Here is a 23,968-nt window from a genome sequence, read left to right as displayed (position 1 = left end):
TTTCGTGTCTAGGCAAGTTTGGAACATCTATTTTTTTTTGCTAAGAACGGAAGGCCATGAGAAAATTTTAATGAGAAACCATGTAAAGGCTTGAACAATAAACCGTTGCTCAAACAAGGGAAATAAATGGTGCACATTATAAGTTTTGTAAAACTGCTGTCATTCTTGATTTATTTGTAAACGTTTTAACAATTCTAAAGTCTAAGTCCTAGAGAAGTCCTAAAGAGTGAGTTACATTCTTGCTCTTATATTACTAGAATAAATGCATTTAAATATTGTAATAAATAAAATTTGCCTCTTAGTATCGGGATGCTCGTACTTCGTCATCTTTGACATTTAAAATCTTTATGTATTCGCTGTTAATTTCTGGCTGGATCGAGTGATTAAAGTGTAAAATGAATAAGACATTTTTATCATCTACAAAAAGGAGGAAATCTTTAGCTATAGATTTTACAATATCCTTCTACATATTAAAAAACTATGCAAGAAAAACAGATCTGAAAAGTAGCAAATTTTAAATAATGTCTATTTTTTCCTGCATAATGTTTTTTCATAACATTTCTTCGGTTTCTGTTTATTTTCAGCAAACCAGTGACCATATTATATTTCTACTACTTTCTCTAAAATATATTGCGTTTTCAATAAAGCATTTAAGCACAAAAAGTGTCCTTAACATGTCCAAAAAAACTGATTGTCTCCTGAACTGTCCTAATAAAATAAATTGAACAGTTAGGAAATTATTAATATGTAAAATATGCTTTCGACATTAGTACAATTATGTTATATTGGATTAATCCATTTTTTTCACACAAAATTAACGTATTTAAAACACGATATTACTCTTTCACTTACTGATAAGAACACACGGGCGTCCAAAGGAAATCCGAATCCCATGGTAAAATGAAATGGCTTTTGCACTCGACACATTAAAAACAGCAATAGTTTCCTTAATTTTGGCTGATAATCTATCCATTCTAACTCGTAAATGCGATGTTGCAATTCGAAAACCTAAAAAGTACGTATCTATTTAAAATCAACCATATAAATTAGATTGAAAATTTTTTCTAATAAGAACTATTTTTTAGCATCGTATTACTTTTGGGTCGGTTTAATAATGATTAGCTTGCGGTTTGTTTTTAATTCTGTTGCCTACGTAAGTGTTTATTAAAAAAAAATTATATTTTATATTCGCAAGTAATAATTAATTGACGTAAACGATTAATTAATGAAAATATAGGTCAAATTCGAATTTAATTCCTTGTTATTATTTAGATTGTTTATTGTTATTATTAGATTAAGTATTTTTCAACGGTTTAAAACTTTTTAATATTGTTCCCACTTTAACAATTCGAAATATCAAAAATTTACATTACAAATGTTAGAAATCAAATCTCCATTAGTTAACGCATTTGCTTTCAATCCAGTTTTACACTTTTTGTAACTTTGACCAAATTTTCGAGTTGTATGTCCAATATCATGGACAAATCACTAGCGTCGTGTGTATTAAATTGAATGTTTGGTTTCATATTAGAAGAACAGAATAAATTTAAGTCATCGATTTCCTTTTGATAGTCATAATATCCATATCGACAGTTTTTCTGAACTTGACCACAAATAGCTCGGGGCTAATTGCATGAGGTGTATGCAGCATAAAAAATTAAGTAAATTTAATAAGGTTTTATGATCAATTAAAGCCTACCTCCAATGTAAACCCTTGATTATACCAGGAAACGATAAACATATCCGCACCAATAATCACAGCCATGGTCGATAAATAGCTCATCTCGGTGCTGGAAGTAACCTTTAATAAATTTATAGTTTCCATGTACTTTACTTTGTTAAAATTCTATGTATTCGTTATTAACTTACCACAGTGACTCTGTATACAGAACAGCAAATAACAATGCTCATTAAAAATTCTTGAATTAGCAGCTGATCAGAGAGATATGAATTTAATATTTCAGCACATCTAAAATTGCAGATCATATAACATTTATACAAAGCCGTTTTGTTCAAGAGTAAATAGTTACTTGTAAATTTCCTTCAAATCGTTGATTAACTTTATTATTCGTTGTTGTTTCAGCTCAATAATTTCATGGTGCTCTAACATCGGGTTAATGTTGTGATCCACGTACCCAAAAGCATATCCCAAAATTTTGATATGTGTGGTTAAATGTATAATTGCAGCCACAGATAAGTCTTCAATAGCTGAAAACATTTTATGAGCAAATGGTAATTTAAATTTTCTCACTTTTTCTGTTCATTTTTAAGGAAACCGTTCATTTGTGCAATGTGATAAACAATCTGTCATTGTAACATTGGTATTTGTTTATTATACCACATATATAAGACGTGGTTCTCATTACATTCTTCATTTTTTAGAGGTAAAAACTACTGGTCTGTTGAAATGATAAAATTATCTCAAAAGTGTTAACAAATATTTTTAAACCGGTTATTTATTTCCATTTTATTCTATTCAATCTATTTTATTCTATAGATAATATAAATCAATAATAACTCATAATAAAATTATTGATAAATTAATAGCGGTGGAAAGATTTCCATGTAAGTACTTGTGCTTCAAAATGGGAAACAGTGATAGCTATTCCATATGTCCCAAATGATCGATAATAAGCCACACTAAAATTCCAATCCGAAATAATACTCATATATTTATTATCGGTGAACCGAATAATCCGAATTTTGGCTTCTAACGTTTGAGATGATACGAATTTCTGATAAAAGCTAAGTAGTAAAAACGAGGTATATTGCCAAGATCATGTTGTGTAACGAACTTTTTAAAGTCACCTGAGGAGAGACTTTATGCTACGGGTTCTCGAAAATATATTTTCGGATCTGTTAAGAACATCTCATAAACTTGATTAGCGAAATATAGCCCACGAAAAGTCTAGAGAAATTTTTCTATAGAGTCAATATACACTTTCAACCGTTTGGGAGATGCGCTTTTTCGAAATCCAATCATCCGTTACACTTCTACCAGCTCTTGAGGTTTTAGGGTTTGAAATTTCAGAACACGCTTCATGAAATTTTTGACGATTTTTAAAACTTTAATGTTCGAAAATTTTATTATAAATCTATCACATCTTATTTTATTATTATATCATATTAAATCTTATTAATCAAATACAGGTTGCGTTAACAGCCTCTTGGAGACGAGGTCTTTAACTATTCTTTTAAAGGCGTATGTCGAGGCAATTTTTTTTGCAAACGCCTATTCTTGCATATTAAATTCATGTTCATACAAAAATGTATCAATTATTTAACATTGTGAAGAGCTATTGATAGGCCAAACCCTCCATTCTTTACTCTCACCTCCTTTTTTGGAGTTTCTCTCTATCAAAACTAAGGTATTTTTAAGCCTTTCTGAAGAAACTGCGACGTGTGAATGGTCGGTACTTTATTGGAGCATAATTAATCAACCATCGAACTAAATTAAATAATTTACTAAAATATAGTTCTCGGTTTGATCTATAATTTAGCTCACCCTCTATATAAATTAAACTGCTTGCAGATGCAATTTTTTTAATTGTCGAAAAGAAAAAAACTTATTTTGAAAAATATTTGCTTAAAGATGTATCGTATCGTATATATATTATTTTTCTCGGTCATCATCAATATTCAATCGTCGGATGCTATAATTGAACATTCGGCTTTATAATATCAACTGAGGATCCCGTAGATAAAACACATACATTAATAGGCATAAATACTTACATAAAAATGCGGCCATTATAAAAAAGAAGGCATAGGGCTGATAGAAGAATCCCAGCAAATAATATCCATCGGAAATCGACGTATCAAATGGATACCAGAGTGGATACGGATAATCTCGGTAAACAAATGTTTTATTACGAGCAGGATTCCATTTCTCATAAGTAGGGCCCATATAATTAAATGCGTATGATATGGATAAGTTCAAGACCACGTAAATTAAAAACACGATAGTGATGCGGAGGCAATGTATTTTGGATTTCTCCATTTTTTCCAGTTTATATTCGACAATTGGGTTTCTGCAATAATATCAATGTTAGCAAAAACAGAACAACAATATTAACATTTCTGCTTCAGCAACAAATACTCGCCTTATTGTTGGTTGTACTGGTTGGTTTGGTTGGTTTTCATTGGACTCTAGACAATTACTCTGATACTCAAACAAAGAGTAATCCATGCTAAGTTTCCTTATTCGTTCTAAAATTATGTCAAACTCTCCTTTTTTAAATAACCATCTTGACACTCTAGAATATTCCTCTGTTGATTAATTTCATTATTTCTTATTATAATTTTACCTATTAACCGCCATAAAATGTAACGCCGATACTCCCAAGTTCAAGATGTTTGCGCTAAATTCGCCACTACCTCCTATAAAAAGTTTGCTGATCTCCAAAAACGCAGAGCCACATGCTAGGATAAAATGGGGTGTTGCAATGATCCAATATATTATTTTTAACGTAAACTTTTTGGGGGGAATCAATAGGAACCAAGTGGAAATCTTATAATTTAAGTCGAAATAATCTGAAGAATCAGACATCGCAATCAGCATAAACTGCCTAGCAATTCTTACCTGCCCCTCATTTATATATCAGCTATTGGGATTTTTTAGATTGATTTTAATTATGCCTTTCGAAGCTAGCTGAATGTTATTGCTTAATAATATAAAGGTATTGGGGTTTGACCAAAAGTTAGTTATATGGAGATAATTGGGAAAAAGTTTTACATTTCATAATAAATTTATAATAATTATAAATAATGTAAGTAATAATTAGGTACTTACTTTATAGAATTATCTAATTACATTAGACCAAGTAGATAAAACGGTAATCATTAACCAATGTTTTTTGTCTTACATTTTAAGGGATTTTTGTTTGGGTTAGTGCAAATTGGGCGAACTAAAAATTCAGTTCCCGATTGAAAAAATTCAGTGAACAAGAAATGGTTTAATTTTTAAATATCCAAAAACAAGGCCCTGTTAATCTGTGAGTGAGAATTCCAAAACTAAGTCAAATAAAGCACATTTTCCAATTTCGCGAGTTATTTCTTCTAGTACTATATTAATTAAAAGGAATTGCTTTTACAACTTTACAAATTAACGTACATTTATCAGATTAAGGTAAATCAGAAAAAAACGATTTAGACAAGGAAACATTGTTAGTATAAAATTTTATCTAAAAAATTATTCTTAGAAAATAAAAAAATCTGTAAATTGTGTAGCAATATTTACATCTACAAATGTTTGTAAAAATGTTTACAGTAATTCAAAGTATTTAGAGAAATCTCGATACTTTCCGTGGCTTTTTTCAGGAAATTGTCAAAAGCTTTTCTAATTTTAGCGGGAATATTTCTCTTTGCCTTGCCACAGTTGCACCGCGTTTGCATTTTTTCCGCAGTTCCTCCTTGTTGTTAATTTCCACAGCATACACAAAGCGAAACTTACCAATGAAATATCCTATATAGAATCAACATCTTAGTTTAATGATTAAAAAGGTACATAGATTAAAGTTTTTCAAATCTGCTTGTAGTAACCCTAGCAGGAGCATTTTTGAAGAAAATGAAAACTTTTCTAGTAATAATATCTGATAAAATGCCGTCTTTTGTATTGACAATATATGTATTTAGGTTTATTACTTTAGATGTGCAGAATACTATAAGATCAAACTTCTGAGAATTGTTCAGTCCAATAAAAGAAGGCATGCGAAAAGAACCGAGTAAAATAAAATGTGCCTTTTCGTATTTTAGTGAATTTTACTTCAATTTACTATTATAACACATTAACATTCGATATAATGTGCTTCCACATTATAATAAGATGTCCAACTCGTGCCCATGTCTTATTTCTTATTTGTCTCGAAGAGCTATCATCCACAATTTCTTCATTATGAAACAAAATGTTTTAATCAATTATGATTTTTAAATGAATGCTTACAGCCTAACTAGATAAGAGTACGATTTGATGCCGCATATCCAGCCATAGTTTTTTCATTGTTTTATATTTCAAACGTCTTCATTGGAGAATTTCGAGCCGGATCGGGTGATTAAAGTGTAGAATGAGTATGATGTTTTGATCATCTGCAAAAAAATTAATTTTTTACTCTTTAATAGATAAATTCAAATGTTCAAATGTGAGTCACTTGTGCTTAAAGTTGATTGATGATCAGTTGATTCATCGAACAAAATTTTATAAAAGTATTTTAAATTGAAGTAGGAAAACGCAAATGACACAAAAACATAAGTTTTTAATACAATGGCACAATACCCTTAACCATTTCATTAAAATAATATCGATGAACTCCAATTACAATACGCAAAAGAAAAATATTGCCATATAATTTTGATAACGACTTATTGTTACTAACGGAAAGTCTAGAAAGCTATTCATCAAAATGTGCTACAAGCTGTGTTATAGAGCTGAATTTACAAAATCTTAAGAACGATTGGATACAAACAAGAATGTAAATGCTTCTTTTCCTGTATAAAAGTGCTAATTTTAAAACAAAGTTAACTATTAATGGTTTAAAAACGCCAAAATAAATCAAAATATCTTTGTTTTGACTAATTAGAACGTTTACTAAAGTAATGTATTTTYTTACTTACTAAAAGAAGTGCATTTTTGTCTTTCGGAAATATGTATRAGCTCCACAAGAAAATTAATAATATTTTTTTTAATATAACAACCATCGTTTTATTTTTTATTTTACAATATCGGAAACATAGCTCTTGTCTTCTACTTTCAACTCTAAAACACACTGTATTTGATMGCGCARTATTTGAGTAYCATTTTACTTAGGATTAGAACAAGTGCTTTAAATAGAAGTCAATCGTTTGTTTTAGGATCTGTTTTTAGCCTAGTAAAGACAATCGTAAAATCCGGTCTTACTCATAATGCACCATAACATTATACAAATCAAGAACAAATTGTGAAGAAAATKTGTTGACGATTTGTTTRTTTGTACAGCTAYACGCATCTCTGGYTACAAGCGTCCTATAAGCTCAATTCTTAAKTAATTTTTAGTGCATATTTTACAACTACTAAGTACAAAACATTCAGTYTTTAGCTGTTGTCATTCAATATAGTGGATTTTCCATACCAACAGTTTAAATAGTTTCGCATGTGTGTTTCTGGGTAGTGGTGGGTAAACGTTCAAAGAGAAGTAATTTAAAAAATATAGCTTGTGTTAATAATATGCTGTTGATAGAAAATGCGAATGCCCTGTCGTGTGATGTTTAAAAAATGGATTTGGCACAAAATTAAATTAAATTCGTAATTACAAACTTGTATGAAAAGTATAATTAGTGTTGTAAAATATGATTGCTGACAAACAAGACAAATTATTGCTGATTATCGAAAGTACACTACATGGAAACTACTACAAACAGTGACGATTTAATCTGATTCCGAATATTTTCAACGATTTAACACCTCGATAAATTAAGCAAATATTTGAAACAAATTAATTTAAAAATCTCAACAAATGACTATAACTTATAATAGGACCAATAGAGCTGATATGCTGTCAACTATTTATCACACATTGCTATATTATTGCAAATTGCATTTGTTTTCTAATTTCCTTCTCTTCTAACATGCGTGGAAGTTTATTGATTATTTTTGAGCTGATGGAAAGCACGGATTTTGGTCAAATTTTACTTACTGATAAAAAAACATTGACGTCTAAAGGGAACCCAAAACCCATAGTGAAGTTAAACGGTTTCTGCACACGGCACATTAAAAAGAGCAACACTCTTCTTAATTTTGGAGGGTAATCTATCCATTCCAATTCGTAAATGCGTTGTTGTATCTTGAAAAGCTGAAAACATATTTTTTTCATTAGATCTGATTCGAATGTATTTTGTACATTGTGCTTTGTACGTTGGTAAATTTCACAATTTTCATTAATATAAAAAGGAATAATTTTTAATAGTAGTTCATCTACGATCGCTCGATCTTTCAAGTATTACTTAATTTCCTACTGCTTGAAACAGTAAGGACAATAATAAAAATTATAGAAATTATGCAATACCCGTTGTCCATTCAGGTATATTTCCTTTATTATTTTTTATTGCTATGGAATAATGGAATTTTTGACCCATGTAGACCAATGAATATGGACTTTTAAACTAGTGAAAGTAATTGGTAAAGATAAAACACGAAATATATGTATAAACTGCAAATTCTGAAATAATCTAAAGATTATCTACAGATATTGAGATAATTGGAAAAAACATAAATATGCACAATTTTGATTTATTTCCTGACTGCGCGTAATTGTTATTATATTTTTTCTTTCCTGGGTTTCTTCCAGAAAAGATAAAAAAATATTCCAATAAAAGCAACTAATTCATACTTGGAAGCAATTCGCATAAATACTATGCATTTCGTTTTTTTCTGGATTTGCGATATTTTTTCCACATAAGCTTCATGCTCTACAAATTAATTAATTTCATTAATGCTAAAATCTGATCTTCTTCGCACTCGAAGCAATCCTAAAATGTATTGCCTTTGATGATATAATTGTTTTTAATTAATTTCTATACGCAAAATTAGTACTAACATCACTTAGGTAATATAATATTAATACATGTTCCAAAATATTGTGTCTTAAATATGTTTCGATTCTAAAAAAGTGTTCACAGTTTAGTTACACTGAAATACTTATCAAGTTTTACATATTATTTTATCTTTCAAGATTCCTAATATGTTCAAGATTGAACAATTCGATCTGATGACATCAAAATAATGAACATTCGTAAAACTGAAGCAAATAAAGTACTTTAATGATTTTGTTATGCGGGTAGTGCAACTTTAAGGAACCAATAATTACCTCCAGCGTAAAGCACTGATTAAACCAAGAGACAGTAAACATCTCTGCGACACATACTGCAACCATTGTTGACAAATACCCAATTTCCGCGGTAGATATATTCTTAAAAAGGCATTGTTTAGGCATAATTTATAGATTTAAAATTATCTGGTTATCTACATACCGTAGTAACTCTGTACACACAACAACACATAACAGTACTCATTAAAAATTCTTGCATTAATAGTTGTCCAGAAAAGACGGCGTTTAACTCCTTAGCACAGCTAAAAACAGAATTTATAATGAAATATTAAATAATGTTCTAATTTGCTGCGCGGATTAGTTACTTGTAAATTTCCTTTAGTTCCCCGCTCAATTTGATTATTCGTTTTTCCTTCAGCATAATAACTTTGCTGTAATCCAACATTGGATCAATATTTTCATCCACATAACTAAAAGCGTATCCCAGTATATTTACGTGTGTGGTCAAGTGTATTATGGTACCAACACATAAATATTCAATACCTAAAAATGTGCTTAGAATAAATGTGAAAGTATTTCTTCAAGGTGGTAATGTAAGAACTTCCTTCATTCCTCATACGTAAGAATAATTAAAAAAATATGTTTCCTACTTTTTACACGTTATGAAATTTAACCACTCTCTATGTATACTTACATTTATTATCTAAGGAAATACTTACAGAAAAATGCACACATTAAGCAAAAGAATGCATAGGGCTGATAAAAAAATCCGAGCAAGTAATGTCCATCTGAAACCGATGTATCAAATGGATATAATAATGGATATGGATAATCTCGATAAACAGAGGTTTTGTTGAGAAGTGGATTCCACTTTTCATATAAAGGGTTGCCATAATTTATTGCATAGGATATGGATATATTCAACGCAACGTTGATCAGAAATGTCAAAAATATTCCCAGACAATATCGTTTAGTTTCCAAAAGCTTGGTCGTCTTGTATTTAATAATTGCGTTTCTGAAATATGAAGAAGATACTCGTGAGAAGAATGACATTATTTGAAAATAATTCCTACGAAATAGCTGATGACGCTGTATCGTCTGCATATCGAAGTTTAAAACCTGTTGCCTGAGTGCAGTTGAGATTCCTCCATGCCATCTGTCCAATATATTCCTCATTGTGTATTCTTCACAAATGTTACATTTGTTTAAAATTATTATACATTTAGTCCAGTCGGATTAAATTGTTTTCCGAGCACTAAATAGATGAAGGTAAAATATTCTTGGAAGTTGTTTGGAATAGGCCTGGCTAACACTGTGTTGTGTGTGAGTTGATGCCGCTCTGTGAGTTAGTGAGTTACAGCTTATCGCACCTCACTGCGCCGCACCTCAAATTGCGCTTGTAGCGGAACAGTTCTTGAAATCAGAACTTCTAAAGGACATTTTTAATTAGTTGAAATTTCAGAAAATTCAGTTTCATTTTTAAGTGATTTATTAACACTTTTTTGCTTAGGCAATTATTTTTTGAAAAACACAATTAATTCCGCTATTAATTTTAATTTTGTCGTTGTGCATTAATCACTGCAGCTGAGTGAAATTGAGACAAATATAAATGGCTCTCAATTTAAAATTAGGTTCGTGAGAGATTGCCAATTGGAGCGTTTTTCGTTTAGTTTTCTTTTTAGTTGTTGACTAAAATTGACTTTCGTTGGAAGTTGGATCGTGAAATTTGCCTTTGGAAATATTGCCATGCGAAAAGGAACTTTTTACAAAAATGTCAACAATAAACAAATTGAAATCGAACTGCCAAGTAAAGCATGAATAATCGAATAATTAAATGATTAAGAGGTTTGTGAAAATGTAGTGAACTTCTTGAGGACCAGTGGGTAGAAAATGGAGGATAGGGCGCCAACTTTTTGAAAGCTGGTAAGAATGATCTCTAATCTTAATCTTAATACTTTTATTCAGGTATTAAAAATACCCGCAAAATGAGATCAACTGAATTAAAATACGGTCATTTGTTTACTCAAAAAATGAAACTTTTACGTTTTACGTTTTTTTAAGTGCTGCTGTTTTTTGCTTCAAAAAAATCGTACTACAACTTTTTTGAAGGTCTTTGTATACCTTATTATAGTGGTCGTATATACTAAGTGGTATAAATTTTAATTTAAAATATTCATAACTTTTTGTTAATTCCTATTTGTTATGTAAAAAGGGCTCTTGCCAGATTATAAATAAGTTTTTCTTGACACGACGGAGGGCCTCCTCTGAGGCTTCATTTTACTCGTCAAAAGTTATACTACAACGTACAATAAAGTAAAATTTAATTACTGAATGGTAAATTGTTTAAACATTAAGTTCAAAATCCGAAGTTTGTGTGAGCGGCGCTTCCAGCTGTCCCGCGGTTGATATTTGGCAATTAATCAACTTTTTATTTATTGTAACTTGTAGTATATAACTCTTTATGAGTAAAATAGATCCTTGGAGAAGTCGCTCCTACGTATCAACAAAAAATTAGTTAGAATCTGGCAACAGCCTTTTTTAATAACAAATGGAGATGAACAAAAAGTTATGAATATTTTAAGCTAAAATTTATATCACCTATAAAGTGTACAACGACCTTCAAAAAAAAATTTTTTTGAAGAAAAACTAAATTAATTATGGAAAATTACAAAAAAACCCTAAAATGGGCGGCTGTTTTTTTGTTTTTTGAGTAAACAAATCAACGGATTTTAATTTAGTTTGTCTTATATTGTAGGTATTTTTAATACTTAAAAAAACTATTAATTTTTTTTAAAAAGCACAAAACAATGTTCCAGAGTCGGAAATCGCGCTCAAACTATTGTCCCAATATTCCTACATCCTTCCCAACTTTCAATAATCTTTTACCTTCTATATCTAATAATCTAATTTAGATACATTTTTCTTATTTTTGATAATCAAAACGCATGCGAAAGCTAATGATGTTCTAAGTTTGGTTGATCTGTGATAAGGCATTGCTTAAAAAGTCCAAGGATTTTTTATAAATTTAACCGTTTTGCAGCTCCATCAAAATACTTTCGCATTATTTGCGTTTGGCACACACTTTATATGTTCAATTTTTAGAAAAAAAATTATCTTTTAAAATGGACGCTGAGCTACTATGTATAGTACCTTACAATATTTTTAATGAACATCTTCACGAATACTTAATGTAAGGGTTTTCAATAAATTCTCGATATTCTTAATAAAAGTCAGGGATCCGAACAGGAACCGATATGGACTCAAAACCGGAACAGAAGCGGTTTTGTTCTCGACGGGAACCGAAACTGAACCCACATATTTTATATTAACACACTAGTTAAGGGCTGAACCGGAACCGAAATATTTTCATTCAGTTGTTTTTCGGAACAGCTCGTAATGTCTGAAAGAAATTAATACTTGGCTTTTTGAAAATTTCCCTCTCGGTATCAAAAATTGAAAGCGAATTTTAGATTCAAAGATGGTTCGGGAAGTGTCACAATACGTATAATTGTTTAAAACTTTCAACTTCTTTTATTTTTATTTATTTCATGTTTATGTCAATTTTCAACTACGTTTCTAACGCTATTCGTAAATAATATGTTTTTTATTATTATCTAATAGTTGTTGGTTATAACAGTTTCTAGGGCTACTGACAAGAATGCAAGTTATTATTAAAGAAAACTAGTTCATCCAATAGCTATCTTCAGAAAAATGGAGAAAAGAAAAGTTATGCTGTTAAAAAATGAAGTGATTCTTGCTGGGAAACTTTTGGACCCTCGGTGTAAGGTAGTTTTAGGCGACAATCAAGTAGAAGAGCAAAGTGACATTTAAAGTCGTTATGTACTAGACTGATATGTTCTTACAAAAGTGCAATTCTTCCAATTCCGAATCTGGCCCTTACCATGAACTGAAAAAATTCACATCAAAACTTTAAACTCCCCAAAAGATTGTGAAGAGTGTAAAGGCACAAGCCGGAGAGAAAAATCTTTAAACGGAAATAAGACTGAAGTAATAGGAATTGGTTAAGAAAATAGTGGACTGAGTGAACACGGAATCAAAGAAAAAAGCACTAGTCAGAAAACTCAGTAAAAATGCTTTTCAAAAATACCACGATTGTATTTACCGTACAACCAGTCGAAGTACAGTATGAAGCAGTGGATCGTTGGCGCATCTTTTATCTTGTAGAATACAGCAAGCAAGGAAAAACATAATAGGATCCTAGATAGAGGATCTACATAGATTTTGGAACCGAAATTAACAAAAAAAAACCGGAACCGGAACTGAAGCGAATTGGAAAATATTTTCTTAACCGAATCGGACCGTAGATTGTTGGTTGCCTTGGAGCGGAACCGGAATGGAACATATATTTCGATTCGGTTCGGGTCCTAGGTAAAAGTATAATAGACAAAAAATACTCTGCTATTTTTTAGCATTAATCAAACTGCGCAAGTACTCTTACTTATATGACGATAACTTATTTTTTCGGGGGGAGAAAAACGAACTCAAAATTTCATATTGTACTCGTATAAGATAATAATACATACTCTGGTTCATTTGCATCCATTTTAAAGCCTGATTGATGACTTTGATAATCAAATAAAGAAAAGTCTGTGTTAATTTTTCTCAGATTTGCTAAGATAACTTCGAATTCGTTTTTGATTAAGAACCATCTTGAAACCCTACAACACCCTGTGTATTAAAAAATACTTACCACATATATGAGACACTAATATCAACGATTACCTGTTGGTTGCACATAAATGTAATGCGGATATCCCCAAATTTAGGATGTTGGAGCTAAATTCACCACTGCCACCCATAAACAGTTTACCGATTTCCAAAAACGCCGAGCCACATATTAAGAAAAAATGTGGTACTGCTACAATCCAATATATAATTTTCAGAATAGATATCTTGGGGGGTATCAACAGAAAGAAAGCTGAAATTCTATAGTTTAAATCAAAATAATCCATTAATTCAGCCTTTGTGTATGTCCGAAAGTCACAGAAATACTTCTAACATTATTCTCTAACAGAAACTGCCTTATTTATATACCACTGCTATAATGATTTTAATTAATTTTCTGGAAATTGGCTTAGGGGCAGATTGCGCAATGGCTTAATAACACATATTAGATATGATCGAAAATTCAATACATGAGGGTTTTAGGTAATTGACTAAACGTTCCTTTTACTTCAGTAAAAATTCAACATTAAATTGGGTACTTTCTTGGAATATTTTATAACCGCAATTAAGTAAAAACCCATGAAACATTTAATGTGCGCTTTTTGTAATTTATTAATATTTTTAGTTACTCAACGACCTCCGAACCAAGCTCGAACACAAATCTGCGATTGCAATACCTAATTAATTTTTCATGTAATTTTAAATATTTTTGTTGCATCTAGTTCCTAAAGCTAAAAGTACTTCCTAACGTAGCTTTAGCAAAGTTTTTAACGTGTATATTATAAACAGTCTAGAGTCTTTTAGTGGTTTTTGAACTGTTTAAAAGCTATTGATTAAAACAAAATAATTACTTACACCATTGATTAACTCAGCATACATATTGAGTACTCAATATACAGGGTGATTCACAAGCTTATGGACACAGAGCAGGGGCGTGTAGATGACCTCAAAATAAATCGAGTTTTCATTTAAGTTTTCTTTCTCAGGCCCATGGTTAAGAAGATACAGGGCGTTAAAGTTTTAAAAAAATGTTGGTATTTTTTCTCCTACAGTGTATAAGATATTTTGCGCATATTTTTAACGGAGGCTAATGTTTAGACCCGTAGGAAAGGCCACTAGTTGTGAAAATCTGCAGGGTGTAATTTTTTCTAGGGGCATACCCTATTTTACACCCCGAACTTTTTTGTGGTGCGCCAGTGACTTGGACCGAACAAATTTTTAAATTTGTTGTTCAATTTATTATTAGAATTTTCTGATCTCTTGCAGTTTTTTCGTTATCATTATTTTTTTGCATCCCTTTGTTCGCATTTTTTTGTGAAAGAAATTAATTTTATAATAAATTGAAATATTCCTTACATTTTTGCGTATTTTTATTTGGATTAGCTTACGGCAGATAAACGTCAATTATAGTAAATTAAATTAAAGTAAAACAAAAAATTAATTAACTCGTCAGCTATCCCTATTTTAACACACCCTGTAGATTTTACGCAAACAGAAGAGATACGCCGCTGCTCTGTGTCCATAAGGTTATGAATCGCCTTGTCTTTTGAGGATGGATTCTTTACATTATGGCAACAAATTGAAGTGATTCATAGAATAGACGTGTTTTTTTGTTGTTTTTACTTGCAGGTCTGTTGTAGGGAAATTTTATCAATGGGAACGTTTGTTGCTTTAAACAATATGAAAACGGGAAAATATTTTTGCGGTCATATAAATACTAATAATACATGGCAGAGTCTCTAATAATCCTTTTGCATGGATAAAATCTTACGATTAAATAAAGTAACGCTTGAAGGCGAATACTCAGAAGTTGCGGGGTCAAGACATGCCCATAGCAATATATCTGAAAATGTGTACATTTTATTACTTAAGTAAATATAATTTCATAAAATGTATAAGAAAGTACACTGATCGGCTGCAATTTAAACTGAAAAATTTTAAAAAACTTAAAATCATTAAAATGTTTACATTTTAGTGTAGCTGTTGCTCAATCAGATATAAGAAGTTTTTTCTTGTAAAGGATTTGTCATTATTCCTTCATTTAAAAAACCAATATTTAAAAAAATATATCAATGAATGTCTATTTTATTGTAAAGAGGAAGGTATGCCATTAACATTTGAAAACGATATAAACCAAATGACCTCCATGGCATATCCTTTTCATGAAATTTTACATGACCAATTCACACATTTGCGGTTGTATGTCCTCGATAACGAACGTAATTCACGAATTGCATCTTTAAGGTCTTGAATAGATTTATTGACTTTTTTCCGAGGTACTCAATTTATCACACAGAGTAATGATAATAAATGTTTATTGAACGTGATAATAACAAAAGACAAAAAACGTTTGAATATCGTTACGACCAACTAAACGCAGTTACTTTCCCGGAGGTTGTCACTTTACTCAGACGTTTTTTGTCTTTTGTTATTATCACGTTCAATAAACATTTATTATCATTACTCTGTGTGATCAATTGTTCGGAAGAAACTCAATAGGTTATGGGCCCAGCACGCTTCCACTGCGCGATAATATATTGTTAATAGACCAAGCTGGTTTAGTGAAGTTCGGTGATACTTAAATTCTGTGTTTAGTGCAAGTGACTCTCTGCTCAATCACGATGGCTGACAGAGATATTAGAGACAAGAATTTCACGATTTGGAAATTCGGTATCGTGATTGCTCTAAAAGCGAAAGATCTATATCGATTCGTAAACGGCACAGAAGCGAAGCCTGCAGAAGACAAAGAAGTAATGCTCAAGGAATGGGAAAAACGCTCAAATCAAGCACTCATGATGTTGCTCGGTTCTATTCTCAAGAGCCCACACTACAACCTTATGAGTTGTTCCACTCCTGAAGGAATGTGGAATAAAATCGAAACTCAATAAGATTGTGGAGCATTGGCATATACCTTACCTTTCGCGTGGTCCCAAAGAAAAAGTCTAAAGGTGTTAAATCACAAGATCTCGGTGGCCAATTGTGATCACCTCTTCGAGAAAAAACGCGGTCAGGAAACTTTTCTTGCAATATTGCGATTGCTCCGTTGCTTGTGTGGCACGTAGCGCCGTCTTGCTGAAAATAAACGTCGTCCACATCAATATCATCTAATTTCGGCCATAAAAAAATAATTAATCATAGCTCAGTAGCGCAATCCATTCACCATAACAGTTACACCAGCCTCACTTTCGAAAAAATAAGGTCCAATCACTGCCAGCCCAAAACTGCACCAAACAGCGATACGTTGAAGATGTCGTTGAGAGGCTTTTCAGCAATCATTCTTGGATTTTATGGGCCCCAATTATTACCCCTCATTACTGAAAATTATTTTCCGATGAAAATCCGGATCATTTTGATGCATTTGCAGGACCTAATCAGCGAAGAGACGACGTTTATGATAATCAACCGGCTTGAGTTCTTGTGTTAACTGAACTTTAAAAGCCTTAAAACTTAAGTTTTTATGTATATATCTTAAGATACGGTATAATTTCTAATTGCAAAGATCGACGAGGAATGGAGAAACCTGAGTTTTCTTTATCACTACGGGCTACAATAGCAATATTCTCAGTTCTTCTTGAGCGACGCACAAGTTTCAATTCGTCACATCACTAACTTGTCGCAACATCTGAAATTTTTCCACCAGTTTTACTATTGCCGGGCGAGAAGGTGCTTCACCACGACTGAAAAGTGCTTTAGTTTTTCGAACTGTGACTACAAAATTGTCACCATCTTTTCAGTGAATTTTAACAACTTCAGTGCTTGTTGAATCGTGTATCGTACCATTTTTAATTCGGGAGTTCAAAAGTCCAAACGCTCTCTGGTGGCTAAAATTATAAGTACAAATTGTAATTTTATTTTTACTAGTAATTTGACACTTGTTTTGTTGACATTGGTGTCACAGTGGTGTTTACATCTAAATTTGACTTGTTTTGATCTAATCAACTTTTGCAAGCTTTTCATTTGTGTTTTTTTTATTCAATTCGTTCATTTTTGTCGCGATTGCAACTCTACTTTTCGCTTGTTTACCAACTCCAATAGATAGCCAAGTCTTAACAGTCGGCAAAGTGTAATTTGACGTTTCGCAGCGCCCCCATCGGTAGTAGAACTCGCGAAAAATGACGCAGTTTTTACTTGTAAAATGTCAAATGATGACACCGTCAAAATTGATAGCTGACCAAATAACAGGCTATTCAAAATGAAACCTCTTATTGGAAAACCCTTTAGATGATCTGATTAATATTTATTCCCAAATTACAGGATTACAATAAATAAAATGATCATAAGACTAGTAAAATAGGTTTTCCAGTAAACAAAAAAAAGAAGTAACGGCGTGAAAATAAAAATACTGTTGATTTGATATATGTATTTTGAATTTGCTGAATTTATTATTTAAAAAAATACTAACCATTAAAAATATGCTATTCGTACAACACAGATATCTGACTTAGACGTGGTATATTTGGTCAATGTTTATGTTTGTCAGTTCAATTGATATTGCACCCTATTCAATTCATGTGTCAAGTACAAAAACAAATTTTGAAAACCTACTTAAAAGCACCATAGAAATGTCAAATTTTGTATGCAAAATACGTTTGTTGTTGCATAGAAAGAAACCTAATCTTAATTTAGAAGCACATCGCTAGAAATAATAGGCTTTAAATATCGGCTAATTTTTTGTCATTTTAACTGTGCTAAATTAGTCGTATATTCTCTTGTAAAGCAAACGTTTGTGTGTGGTGCTTAAAGCAAGCTCCAAATTGGAAATAATGCACATCTGTATGTGAAGCTTCTAATTTTAAAATTTGATAAGATTCTGTCCATGATCTTAATCATTCATTCGAATTGAGTGCAATAAAAAATTGAACTGGCCTCATTGTTTTAAAATGCCTACTGATTTTATAGAACATATGATCATATCAGTATTAAAGCCTTGGCAGAAAGCATTTATGTAAGTAATGCTTTTCACACAAGAAATGCACAAATAATAAATAAATGCAGCAATTAGAAAACTTACTATTCTAATAACGAGTAAAAATAAATAGTTCACTCAATAATCCCTCACTAGTATGTTACTGGCTTACAAAAAATATGTAAAGCATTATATTTAGTTGGTGTGTGTCGGAAGACAAAAATGATATATAATCCATTTTCTGTAGTAATTTGAGACACATCTGAGAATTCTGAAGTGAAACACTGGTGAGAAAACATCAGTCATGTATAGATCAGGATAATTATTAAAACTAGATGACTTAGAACAATAAATAAGTGTAAGCAAAAAATATCACACTATTGAATAGGAAGTTGTTTTATTAGAGTTTTCAGCTTCTGCCAAAACCTTCAGCAACTCAGTCCTAGCTTTACTTCCTATCCAAATGATTAGAGAGGCTCCACATATTAACTGAAATAATACACAATATATTAAATAACCAATAAATAGTTTTCAACAGCTTCAGGATATTACGAATAAAGAATAAAAATGAAAAACGAATGGAATTTATTTTCTCCCACACTGTGTTTAAAATGCATGTCATTATTAGACATAGTTCTTTTTTATTATCACATAGTGCATTTGTAAGCAGCTCAAATGTTTTTAAGCGCAATTCTTTGCTATCGTTTATTTGAAAACGACTAAAATTTATATAATTTTCGAATATTTCGTTATTCGAAAAAGTTGGTCTTTTAACTAATCCTTAGCGCAAAGTAGATTGCAGACAGTGTTTTGGGAGTTTTACATTAGAGTATGTAAAATCAGTGCTACATTAAGCTTGATATTTTAAATTGTACACATTTATTTTCAATTTCTTAACTTTTAACTTAATGAACAAACTTTGATACACATTCGAATGTATCTAATTGAAAACGAGTTGAATTAAAATCTTTTAAGTATCAAACGGTTGGTAATTTTCCCGTACTTCTTACAAATAATGACGTAAATTTGAGTATAGAAAAAATTTGTTACCTGCAATGCTGCAAAAAAGTAAGTGGCTGATGATATATGGTTATTTTCTATCACATCCTGCATTGATCTGAGTGTGGATCCAATATAAACTGCCACTAACTGAGCAGGAAACAGTCCAAAAAGTGATGCGATATGGTAAACTTTGGCACTCACATTACTTAACTGAAAAAGTATAAATTGTACGTAATTCGTGAGAGAAGAATTGTTTTGAGATTTGATAATATAAATTTTACATACCGCAAATATGGTATTTTGAAGTCCAAATGGAATAGGAGTCAGTCTTGCACAAAAAACAATCTTGAAACAGAGAGGTCCGGATATTACTTGCATTATAGCGGCAGCCATATCAGTTCGAGTAAATTTGTATAAGGAGGGATGATGTCCTACTACCTTTAATATATTATGGGCGATGAATAGTCCGGTATTTGCCCCACAAACCACTGAAATCAATAAATAACCTTTAGCTTATTAAAATGCTGAGTAAATTTTGTATTTAGCTGTTTCTAAATGATGTTAGAACAAATATTTTACATATTACAAACGTGATTTTTTTATTTAAGTAGAATATTTATGATGATATGATACAAATGAATCGATGTTTTAATTTAGTTATAGTAAGAAAACTGCTACTTTAAGCGTAACAAATAATGCCTTTTAACAAGTATATTTTTATTTTAAGGAACCTGCTCCCCTGCAATGCTGTGTTGGCGCTTGGAAGTTCCAAGAGATGAATTTTCAACATTTATAATGCAGTCTGTAAGCATGTAAGTCCTTCTAACTATTATTGTCTTGAGGGCGAAATGCATTAAAATTTCGAGTTTATCTCCAAATAGTTGCTTAGACAAATATGGCCAAGGATTACTTGGAAATTAAGATTTAAGGACTTAAGTGATTTAGTCACTCTTAAAGTTTATATTTGAGTTTGGTGGGAATAATGGTCAGTTTGATTTCCCGACACGCACTTTGTTGGCCGCATATCCGTAGACAAATATTAATTTTGATGAACGAAAAATGTTTGAGTGAAAATTATTCATTTTTTTCTGAATTTAACTGATACATATGTAGATTCAAACATAGTAAATATAATGTATACATTTAGCTACTTTCCGAAAGATGAAATGAAAGTAAACGCATTAGACACCGTTTTTTCCATTAGTTCCAGAACTTTCAAATAAAACGTGGCAAAAACATAAGAACTACCTTTAAAACATAAAAGCAAAAGCATACCTACGATAAGATTAAAAAGACGACAAGTACTTACAAGAAAACGAAATTGATAAACTTTTTTGTGTTACATCCACAATATATATATATATATATATTATATGGTATATATGGTTATTAATGTAATGTAAAGATACTATTATGTCGTAAATTACAATAATTAACCGTGATATTAGATCTCCTGTAACAGAATTTTGTAAAACAATTAAATAATGTTCATGTGCAAGGTTTGAGATTCGGCTTTTAAAATCACATGATCAAAACGCAACAGAACACATGTTCGACCGAAAATAAATACGATAAAAAATGTGTGAGCAGATTATATTTTCAACTTTAAACAAACCTACCAACGAATTTTATTGCTTGAGCCGAATGTGTAAAACATAAGTATGATAAATGTGAAAATCATCAGTGTGGAATAAATTAACAAAAAACTGGTTTTAGCAGCTCATTTTATGGCTTCAGAGCCATACAAGCCAAGCCATTTTATAGACAAGTTTAATATTATTTTTGTGACAAAAAATAGGAAAGTTAGTGGAACAAAGTCTTGTATTCTAAGAAAATAGGTGCAGTTCGAGCTCTGATTTTATTCTTAATCATTGACAATAATTCACTTAGCAATTCCTTTGGTATAGTAGCAGTACTTAGTTAATCTATGGTATTTACATATCATGTAGAGTTGATGGTGATTATTTGCTGAAATTTGTAACTAATGAGCTTATGCACTTACCCAGTAACAGTCCATTGGCAATTCCAAATAAATATCCAGAGGCTAAAACTAAAACTATGTAGCCTACACTGATAGGAAGGGAAACTATCACAAAAAGTACACAAATTGTAGCTGCTATAACGATACCGTCTTGCTTTTCGAGCCACAGTAAAACAAACTTAATGTAGGCCTTGCAGAGCACCAGAACAAATCCTATAACAACTAGAGTGGACAATATTGCTAAGATTCGTCCTATAGAGAGGAAATAGAGTGATGAACGAAATCTGAAACATCTTTGCCTGGACGTCTCGAATGAGTTCTCATAGTTTTCAATGGGAACGTTCATTGTTTTCCGTATCAACTGCTTCTTAAATACACCACAGGCCTATTTCTTTTTACACATACTTGACTACTGATGCACTGAATCTCTCTGAACTATGACTAGAATAATAAATGTATATTTCACAGCTACATATGAGATATCGTAAACAAACCACATAACCTAAATTTTCGATTGGATTCAGTTGATACGGAGCGTCTCATGTATTTTACACATTTTTCTATCTAACATCACATCGCAGTAAATGTTTACTTATTCATTAGTGTTAAASRAAATATCTCTGTTTATATATTTTTAATTGATTAGCTGGCATTAATTAATGTCAATAAACTAATGCGAATCTTCGACRWMGCTCRMTTGCTGATTATTTTATTTTATCTGCATACAGGGCGATGYAAAATTAGCGTTATTCCTCCGGAGGTTTTGTCTGGCGATGTTTTAGGAGGATGTACAGAAAAAATAGCAAGAAAAAATAATTGACATTAAAAACTGAGACATTTGCAAAAAACTATTTCAGAAAGACGGCAACAATGTTTTTCAACGTAATGTGCCTAATGAACATTACGTAAATATATACCGGTTGCTTCGTAATTATTAAAAACTCCAGTAACCTTTGAATTATACAGAAAGTGGCAATAAAATAGACAAGGGTCAACGGTAAATTCAACAGGATTCGTTGAACGTCGCAACGTACTTTTTCGAAATGTCAATTATTGTCCTCATAACCTTGAATTGATATATTTACAGTTTATAAATAAACATACATTTGCATCTTTAACACGTCTCTTTAACGTCTCCAAACAAGTTAGTCCCTGTGTATCACGGATGTAATCACCTTATTACCCACTCTTCTCGTATTCGGTTAATTAACTCCTGATCAATTTGTACCGGTGTTCAGCAATCCATTGGTTTAATGTGTCCTTGTGCTGTGTGTAGGAACCCTTCCCTGGTATTTATTTGGTGCCTGGGAAAGTGTCAGTTGTTGTTCAATGCTCTGAGTACCCATGGAAAGCTCTGGTCGTTGATTGAAAGAGTATATACTCTTTCAATCAACGCTTTGGTGCAATTATCCCCAATACTTGTTTCTCTGGAACCCGAACATCTATTGACGTTCCTTCCAGTGTCGCTAGCCCTTTGTTGGCGTGAGTTCTTACAGCTTTTGGCTATGTTACTGTGGCATTTCCCCAGAACTAATCGCATATATCCGCAAATTCGTGAAAGGAGCTTCAAAGTAAGTCACATTTTTAAATGCATTGTTATTATTGACAAAGGCTATCTACCTGAAACGATCTGTTAATGACAAAAAACATCATTGCGCTTTGAATTTTCATCAATAAATTGTAGAAGAGAAAGAACTTTTTTAATATAAAAAATGTGCGTAATTTGAAGCAAACGTATTTTTTTAATCCTTATGTATTCCAATATGCCAGCAATTAAAAATGGGACAATTTCAAAATAATACGTAATAACAAAGTTGAAATTCGATTTTCAACTGTTAATATCTTCTAGAAATAATTGAAAAAACATTTTTAATGTTTTTCTTCCTAAGTGAGCTCCTATTACCCCTGAAAAGGAATAATTGAAAGATGGTTGACTTTCTTGGGGATTCGGTCTGGGCAGTGGTGAAAAAGAAAAAGGAAAATCTTTTTAGCTACATAGCTTTCGGTGTTTTATTACCGCCTTCCTCAGGGTGCTAATTCTTTGACATAAGAAGACTGTGTACCCGTTCTTATGTCGAACATGATGTTATTTAGCAAAAGACAAATGTAAAAACATAACTTTGGCCTCCTGTATTTCTGTCTCCGTATTCTTTCGACCCCAGAAATCCGTCGTTAAATTTTTGTTACCTGCAATGCTGCAAAAAAGTAAGTGGCTGATGATATATGGTTATTTTATATCACATCCTGCATTGATCTGAGTGTGGATCCAATATAAACTGCCACTAACTGAGCAGGAAACAGTCCAAAAAGTGATGCGATATGGTAAACTTTGGCACTCACATTACTTAACTGAAAAAGTATAAATTGTACGTAATTCGTGAGAGAAGAATTGTTTTGAGATTTGATAATATAAATTTTACATACCGCAAATATGGTATTTTGAAGTCCAAATGGAATAGGAGTCAGTCTTGCACAAAAAACAATCTTGAAACAGAGAGGTCCGGATATTACTTGCATTATAGCGGCAGCCATATCAGTTCGAGTAAATTTGTATAAGGAGGGATGATGTCCTACTACCTTTAATATATTATGGGC

General features: G+C 31.5%; 3 protein-coding genes across 3 annotated transcripts; all 3 read right to left on the bottom strand.

Annotated features, from left to right (window-relative positions):
- Positions 1-139: 139 nt before the first annotated feature.
- Positions 140-2,197, bottom strand: LOC125504270 (odorant receptor 67a-like). Its single transcript, XM_048666022.1, has 5 exons — positions 2,031-2,197; positions 1,870-1,969; positions 1,700-1,801; positions 853-1,008; positions 140-417 (listed from the first exon to the last, which is right to left on the bottom strand). Exons 1-5 carry the CDS (start codon positions 2,108-2,110, stop codon positions 346-348), a joined length of 510 nt encoding a protein of 169 aa, XP_048521979.1. The 5' UTR covers positions 2,111-2,197; the 3' UTR covers positions 140-345.
- Positions 2,198-5,746: 3,549 nt separating this feature from the next.
- LOC109542143 lies at positions 5,747-9,888 on the bottom strand. The gene is made up of 6 exons (XM_019911222.2): positions 9,518-9,888; positions 9,164-9,341; positions 9,001-9,100; positions 8,838-8,939; positions 7,668-7,823; positions 5,747-6,084 (listed from the first exon to the last, which is right to left on the bottom strand). The coding sequence occupies exons 1-6, from the start codon at positions 9,849-9,851 to the stop codon at positions 6,010-6,012; spliced, it is 945 nt and encodes a 314-aa protein (XP_019766781.2). The 5' UTR covers positions 9,852-9,888; the 3' UTR covers positions 5,747-6,009.
- A 7,941-nt stretch (positions 9,889-17,829) lies between these two features.
- Positions 17,830-22,061, bottom strand: LOC109542145 (transmembrane protein 64; the record flags this gene model as incomplete). Its single annotated transcript, XM_019911224.2, is given in 4 exon segments — positions 17,830-18,879; positions 19,441-19,602; positions 19,678-19,880; positions 21,395-22,061. Coding segments are annotated over 4 exon segments (807 nt in total). The 3' UTR covers positions 17,830-18,762.
- Between the last annotated feature and the right edge of the window lie 1,907 nt (positions 22,062-23,968).

This window comes from Dendroctonus ponderosae, unplaced genomic scaffold, assembly GCF_020466585.1.
Source record: "Dendroctonus ponderosae isolate FM_Combo_2020 unplaced genomic scaffold, Dpon_F_20191213v2 Dpon_F_20191213_4, whole genome shotgun sequence".
NCBI lineage: Eukaryota > Metazoa > Arthropoda > Insecta > Coleoptera > Curculionidae > Dendroctonus > Dendroctonus ponderosae.
The sequence above is the reverse complement of the archived record's forward strand: the minus strand, read 5'-3'. Positions and strand labels throughout refer to the sequence as shown.